This window comes from Cebus imitator, unplaced genomic scaffold, assembly GCF_001604975.1.
Source record: "Cebus imitator isolate Cc_AM_T3 unplaced genomic scaffold, Cebus_imitator-1.0 Scaffold931, whole genome shotgun sequence".
NCBI lineage: Eukaryota > Metazoa > Chordata > Mammalia > Primates > Cebidae > Cebus > Cebus imitator.
In genome coordinates, this window is record NW_016108246.1 from 24,785 (window position 1) to 32,504 (window position 7,720).

Genomic DNA, 7,720 nt, shown 5'->3' on the forward strand with positions numbered 1-7,720 from the left:
GCCTGTAATCTCAGCATTTTGGGAGGCCGAGGTGAATGGATCACCTGAAGTCAGGAGTTCAAAACCAGCCTGGCCGACATGGTGAAACCCCATATCTATATCTACTGAAAATACAAAAACTAGCTGGGCGTGGGGGTGTGTCCCTGTAATCCTCATTACTCGGAGGCTGAGGCAGGAGAAGTGCTTGAACCTGGGAGTTGGAGGTTTCAGTAAGCTGAGATTGAGGCATTGCATTTTAGCCTGGGCAACAAGAGCAAAACTCTGCCTCAAAAAAAAAAATGTAGCTGGTCATGGTGGTGCATGCCTATAGTCCCAACTACTCTGGAGGTGCATGCCTATAGTCCCAGCCTCCCAACTACTCTGGAGGCTGAGACAGGAGTTTCGCTTGAGCCCAGGAGTGAGACCCTGCCTCTAAAAAAATAAATTTGCCAGCCCTGCCTGTGTGCTTCTGCAGCCCTGTGCAGGGAGCTTCCAGCCTCAGCCCGGGCACAGGCCCACAGCCCCCCATCTTTGTGAAGAAGCATCCCTGGAGCCAGTGCAGCCTGGCTCCCACCCCTTCATTTGGATCTGGCTGTGTAGAGGTGAGCAGTTAGGTAGAGGGTGACTGCATGGCCCTGTGCGGCAATTGTGCCAGCCCCTGCAGCGGACAGCTGCCACCTTCCCTCCTGTTGTGTTTCTGATGGTTCAGAACGGATGTGGCTGAGCCCAGTGATGGTTTTCAGGTCCCCTGTTCTCTGCCTGCCACTTGGGTGATCTTTGATATGTTTCAAACCCATCCTGTCCTCTTAGCTCTCCCTGGGTGCTGCCCAGCAGGAATGAGGCCAGGTTCACACTCAGTGAGAGACAGAGAAAATTGCATCTCAGAAGTCGGCATGCTTGTTTTCCAGTTTCTAATCCTCTTTATAAAATAATGAAATGCAGTAAAGTTAGATTCTTTGTGGAGGCTGCAGGAAGGCAGAGGTGATTGCCTGGGAAACCCTGGTCCTTGGGGCTGCCCATGGCGTACCCAGGGGTGACAGGAGGTGTCTCCATGGGGCACCAATGTTGAGGGTAAAGTGGGGAGGCGGGGGGCCATGTCTGCCTGTGGGCCTGCATGTGAGTGCTTAGGGCTGGCTTGGGGGTAACAGTGTTTGACTCACTAATGCTTTTGCTTAGACTAGAAGTTGCTCCTGAAACTATGGTCTCAAGACATGCTCCCCATAAAAAAAGGAATTTAAGTATCCATCGGGTTTGAGAAATCCCAGGCTCTTCCTGTGTTGGGGCCGATTGGCAGGGGCAGCAGACACAGGGCGGAGATGTGCTTCTCAGCATCACACTCAGCTCTCCTCTCCCAGCAGCTTCTCATTGTCCCTGTCCTTCCAGCCCTGGCTATCCCCTGTGCTGGAGCTCCCCCAGTTCTCCATGCCATCTCCTCACCTTAGCAAGCCCCACTCCTGGACCTAGGTTAGCAAATACCCCTTGCCCACCCTGCAGGCACTGCCCATCCCCCTGTCCTGAGTCATAGGCAGAGTCACTCCTTTCCCTTTGGGGTTCCTTTACCACCAGATTGTGAGATCCTGGTTGGTTTCTTTTGGTTGTTTCCAGTCCATAAAAGTGCTTAGTGCATGGCAGCTTGGGACATCTGAATGAGCGATGTGGTGAAATGCGATTGGAGGAGACAGCCGAGCAGTTCCTGGGCAGTGTCTTCCTTGGGGCACGTCCGTCAGAGTGGCTGGTCCGCCCCAGATGACCCTGAAGAGCCTGTGGGTTACAAGGTGAGTGTCATCTCACAGGCCCTGTGGACAGTCTCCTAGCTCATTGTCCTTGTCGCCAGGGCATGCCTCCCTCCAGCTGGGCGCAGACTCAGCCTGAGTTTCACATGTTTGTTATTTAGCATCCATTTGGGGCTTCCTGTGTGTCTGTAACACTAATGTTTTAGGGACTTTGGATAAGAGAAAAAAAAACATTGAAAAATCTGGGCACTCAAGTACTAGAAAGTCAGGTTAGATTCTCTTCTTCCCCAGCAGAACTGCCAAAGTGTGGATACATAGGATGGTCTCAAAATGCCCGCTGCTGTCCCCAGGGAGGCTGACCATTCTGCTTTTTATCTGCCAAGTGGTGGCCAGGCACCAGCTTTGTGCTGCTGGAGTGATCCATGAGTGGGCCCCTGAAAGGGCAGAGTCCAGGTGGGAACAGTGTGCTCAGGCAAGCAGGCAGCACCTCCTATGGTCTCTCTGCCCTGGTTGGGAACTGGAGTGATAGAGTGGAGAAGCAGGCAGCTTCAGGTGGTCTTCACCATGAAGTCAACAGTGAAAGCCCAGTCACCAGAAGAACTGTATCAAGGCCCCATGGCTAGCGTTAAGTGTTGTGGTTGGGGATGAGCAGAGGTGCCCTGCTGGGGAAGGGAAGTTCAGGCAGCCCAGGACAGTGGCTTCCCTTTGCCTTTCAGCTGCTGTATGTTGCCGGGAAACTTCTAGGTCAGAGGCTATTAAACAGCTGATGAAGATGACCTTCTATGGGCACTTCGTAGCCGGCAAGGACCAGGAGTCTATCAAGCCCTTGATCCGGCACAACAGGGCCTTCAGCATTGGCACCATCCTGGACTATGGAGTGGAGGAGGACCTGGGCTCCAAAGAGGCTGAGCACAGGGAGATGGAGTAAGGCCTGCTTGGTATCTGCAGGCACTCTGATAATGACCCCAGAACACCCAGTGGGAGCAGCTGGGGCGTGTCCAGCTGCTGGGCTTCAACCTGAGCTGGGCGGAGGCCAAGGCTAGGAGAGCTTGGTCAGCCCAGATACTGATGACCCTCCTGGGTTCTGCCTGGAGTTCTTGCATTTTTGCTTCATGTGGATGACAACTCTGGGCTTTCATGGGAGGCTTGGTGTGTGTGAGGCCTGAGGAGGCTGAGCACAGAATAGCCCTTGCCCTTATCTAGCCCACTGCCTGGTGGGGCACAGGCACCAGCACATGAACCAAGCACTTTACAAAGAATGGTTGGTCTTGCATGGTCTCCCATGAACCAGGCACTGCTCCAAGAAGAGGAGGGCAACATGGTCTTGTTGTTCTGCCCTGATGCCCAGGAGGGTGGGTCAGGGTGGTACCAACCGCCCTCTACACTCACTGTCCAGTGAAGAGTCTCTGTTATCAGGTTAGTGGCCTCTAGGAGCAGACTCCAGGCTGGCCTGCCACACTGCTCCTGGCTTCACTTCCCTTCTCCACTGACACTGGGGCAAAGGCCAGGCCTTGGATGTTCCACACCTGCAGGGCAGGCTGGGGCCCCTCAAGGGTCAGGCAGTGGGACCTGCCTGTGGGTCAGGAATCCCTGCAGAAAAGAGGCTGTAGTGGAGCCTCCTCCATCAGGTTAGCAAACGTTTGTGTAAACAGCCAGGTAGCACAGAATCTCGGCCTTGGACCACACCTTCTCTGCCACAATGGCTTCATTCTGGCTTAGGAGGGCCACAGTAATTTCAATTTTATATAATTTTCTTGTGAGACAAAACATTATTCTTGTTTTGTTTTCTTATCAACGATTTTCTTAAAAATAGGGTCTTGCTTTGTTGCCCAGGCTGTAGTGCAGTGGTGTGTGGGTCACTGCAGCCTAAGCCTTCTGGGCTCAAGTGATCTTCTCATCTCAGCCTCCTAAGTAGCTGGGACCACAGGCATGCACCACCAGACCTGGATAATTTTTCATTTTTTTTTTTTCGTAAAGATGGGATCTCCCTATGTCTCCCTATGTATTTGGGTCTCCTGCACCCTGACCGCAGCTGGGCCTGACCCACCTGAGGCTCAGGACAGGCCCTCTGTGGACCTTGTCAGGCCTTGGTGTTTGCTCTGCCCCTCCCCAGGTGGCTGACCTGGGAAGGGGAGGGAAAGGCAGTCACATGAGGCCTCCAGCCCTGGGAATAGAATGTCAATGCCTTGCCTCAGCATGCAGGCTGCCGGCTGCCCAGAGAGGATTGGCCAGGAGAGCCCAGCCTCTGCCTTGTGATTGACTGTTTTGAAGGTTGGGTGCTCCAGTCCCTGTACCCCGCTGTGTTCCTAGCCGGCCCTGTGGGCCTCACAGCTGCAGCCTTTGCTGAGCTGCCTGTTGAATAACCAATGGCCTGTGTGTCCTCAGGAGTCTGGTGGGGACTTCATTTCACAATGGGGTTTTCCTCTCAGGCGCCTCTGGTATGAAAAGACTCCTTTCCCAGGGTGGTCCTGCCAGGCTTCCTCCCTACCCTGCAGGCTGAGTGTTTGGAAGTCGGCTGCCCTCTACTCTGCCAGGGGACTGTGCCCTTAGGAGCCTGAGTCCCTTGCCCTGCAAGGGCTGCACCTCTATTGCTGCTGGTGGCTGCTGTCTGCAGGGGTCCTGCTCCTGCTCTGGGAAGTGGATGGGGTTCTCTCCTGTCCTCACAGGGATGCATGGTGAGGACATCCACCCAGCTCTGCTGCTCTGTGCCTTCAGAGGGGCCTGAGCCTTGGGGGTAGAGCTGGGCTTACAAGCGCTGGTCTGATGTCCACACGGCAGCATGGCCTGCCTGGACAGGAGTGACCAGTCACACAGACCCTCGTTCAGGGAACTGGTTAGAGATCTGCCTTCCTAACCTACCTTCCTGTCACAAGGCCCATGGGCTCTGCTCTAGGGAGAGATGCTGAGGTCTCTGCCCCAAATTAAGGCCATGTGGGTGGTGCTGGCCTAACCCTGAGGCCCAGGGAGGGTGGAGGCATCTGAGAGCATAGCAAAGCGAGTCCCAGCAGTGCTCCCAAGAAAGAAGGAGGAGGTGGGAGCTGGAAGTGCAAGAGGGCGGTGCCCACCCAGAGAGGGGTGGGACCATGCTTCCCAGAGGCCAGGGCCCACCCGACCCCAGGAGAGGAGTTCCAGGGGGCCCCCAAGCAGGCTGAGGGCTTGGGAATGGGGCAGGGTCCAAGGCATCTTCCTGATGATTAGGCTGTGAGGGGACACTCCAGTGGGTGGATGAAGGCATCGGTCTGGCTATGCAGGCCCAGGGCTGGCTGGAGGCAGGGTCTGGGCCTTGGTTCCCAGGCTGGGGCAGCTCACTTGGGATGTGTGTGCAGTGTGTGTCCTGAGCAAGTGGCTGGGGTGAGGGGCTGGGGAGGTGGGCAGGGGCTGGGGGAGCTGGAGAGGTGGGTACAGGTAGAAAGGGGCTTGCTGGGCTTCCCTCCAGGGGAGAGCTGGATAAGGGTGGGTTGTGGACCCCCATGCTCTGCTTGTTTCAAACAGGCATCACTTCAACAGGGACAGCACCCAGAACTGAGCTCGATAGAGGCCAAGGGGGTGGTCAGGTTCTTCCTGCTGTCTCTGAAGACGCCTTCTTGCTTATCCTCCTCTGCCCCATGTCCTCTTGTTGCTCTTCCCTCCTCTGTGTCCCAGGTTGTGGCCACATGTGCAAGCACGTGCCCTTCCACAGACTGTGCCCTAGGTGTGATGAAGGGTGGGGCTGGGATAGCATGAGGTAGGTCCTGGCTTTAAGGAGGCATTGTGATGTGGTCCCCACCTGATCAGGACCCCACATCCACCAGTTCACCGTTCATCCTCTAACATCGGGTCACTGCCAGTGCCACGTGCCCCCCTCTTCCCTGTGGGAGCGGCCTTAGCATAGACAATGGGTCCCCCTTGGGGATGGCTTTTGACTGGCTGTACCTGAGCCTTGAGTGAAGGCCCTGGGGCTGACCTCATGACTGGCCTTAAGGTGCCTAAGCCAGGGGCCCAGGAGCTCCCTGTCCCAGGCAGGGGGTCATGAGCTGCCTGCCTGTTCCCTAGTCACACGGTGACATTCCACCCTCTTCGGTTACTTCTCTTTGTCAGCACAAGGCAGTCAGAGCATATCTGCCTGCCAGCTCCCATCCCTGGGCTATAGCTTCAGGGGTGCTAGCAGCATGTGGGGAGTCCCTGGCCCATATGGGGCTGCCCAGGAGTGGGTGGGAAGGAAGGCCTCCTGGTGGGAGCTCCTGGCCCAGGGCTTGCTCCTTGAACAGCTAGGTGGAAAGTGGGCACCTCACACCCCTTGACATGGAGGCCTCTCTGATGCAGCTCACCGACCACTGCTCTGCCTTTACTCCTCCCAGGACTTGAGGGGTACCCTGTCCTTTCCTTTGAGTGTGGGTAAAGCTGCCCCCATGGGTCCAAACACCTCTGGGGAGCCTCAGGGAGGCTGTGGATCCTGTCATCCATGCAGCCGAGCTCTCTCCATGGCCACTGACTTCATCAGGCTTTGAATACAAAGTCAGATAACCCACAGAGCTGCTCCTGGGGCCAGGGAGATTATGGTCACTTTGTCACAGTAGATTTAACAGCCACAGCAACTCTTGTTAGCCCGAATGACACAGCACTGAAACCAAGTGCCAGAAAGCAGATTGTGGCCATGAGGAGGAGAAAGAGGGTGTTCACAGTGGCTCTGGCAGAGGTGTGGGGCTAGTGGGGAGCGGAGCCAGGTACCCTAAAGGAGGGAGGGGCCAGCGGGCATGGGTGTGCTGGCCAGGCATGGATGGAGAGGCACCTGCAGGAAGGACAGGGGCTTGGCTGAGCAGCGTGTGGCCAGCCTCGTTGGGGGCAGCCTGCATCCTGGCCTCACTGGTCTCGACGTGTCTAAGCCAGGGGCTCAGGACTTTTGGCATTACTAGGAAGTGATGGGAACCTGCGGTGGGGTGGTGGTAAACAAGATGAGATGGTAAGATCTGCTTTCAATTTAAAGAAATTTTTCTGGTTGTTGCTTGGGAAAGAAGTGCCAGGGGCAAGAATGCTACAGGAGGACTGGCCTAGAGGACAGGGTGGGACTGCAGGGCCGGCTGTGCAGGGCCAGGAGCTTGTACTTGCATCAGTGGTGCCTAGAGACCCTATCTCTGGGGCAGAGGCCTGAGGAAGAGGGCCTCGCTGGGATTTGGGGACCTCTGTGTGCTTGTGCCTTCCCGCCTCCGTTCCTCTCAGCCCTGACTGGCTCTGTCTCGGAACCAGGAATGCTCCTGTACTTGCGGCCAGCCCTGGGCTGTTCAGAGAACTCAGGCATATCCTTTGGATTTCTCCACCCACAAGGAGCTCCAGGCTCCTGAGACCTTAGGACACAACAGCCCATAAACTGCTGCCCCTCCCTAGCCCAGGTGTTCCACCCCAGGATAGGGTGGGGCCAAGGCCTGCCCTTGGAGCCTGCCCTCCCCTGGGGTTGTGGTGAGGCCCTCCAGGCAGCCTCAGTGGGAACTTGCCTGTCATCTGTGGCCTAGGTGCTGTGACTCTGACCTTTGCCCTCCCCTTCCTTCCCACAGGTTCTGCACCTCAGCTGCAGAGAGGGATGGCAGTGGTGAGTGAGAGGCCTCCTTGCATAAACAGATGCCCTCCCTACCCTGCACACCCCCTGGTGGCTCAGGAGTGTCTAGGCTGGAACACAAGTTGGTACCTGGGTTCCTATGTCCAGGGCACCTGCGCTGTTGCTCTGGGCTCTGACATACTCACAAGCATCTGAAGAGAGATGCCCTACTTCTTTTTTACAGCCTCCTGGTGGACCCAGGCCTTTGTAAGGAGGCTTTGCCACAGGGACACAGCACTCCAGGTGGAAGAGCCTGGTGCAGAGAGGAGGGTGGGCTTGGGGATGGGAGTTATGGGGCAGTGCAGTGCCGGGGCCAAGCTGGCAAGGCCACTGCCCTTGGAGCCCTCCTGAGGGCAGGGGCTCAGACGTTGGCATGTGGGTTCTGGGGTGGGTGATTGGAGCTGTGCCTAGGCCATGCATTCACCATTCCAGGCACGAA

At 56.5% G+C, this 7,720-nt stretch overlaps 1 protein-coding gene across 1 annotated transcript in view; it reads left to right on the forward strand.

Annotated features, from left to right (window-relative positions):
* Positions 1 to 7,720, forward strand: part of LOC108298305 (hydroxyproline dehydrogenase-like) — a 20,790-nt gene that overhangs the window by 4,661 nt on the left and 8,409 nt on the right. The window contains 2 exon segments of the mRNA XM_037735720.1: positions 2,429 to 2,465; positions 2,468 to 2,636. Of these exon segments, the coding sequence (XP_037591648.1) occupies positions 2,429 to 2,465; positions 2,468 to 2,636 (206 nt within the window).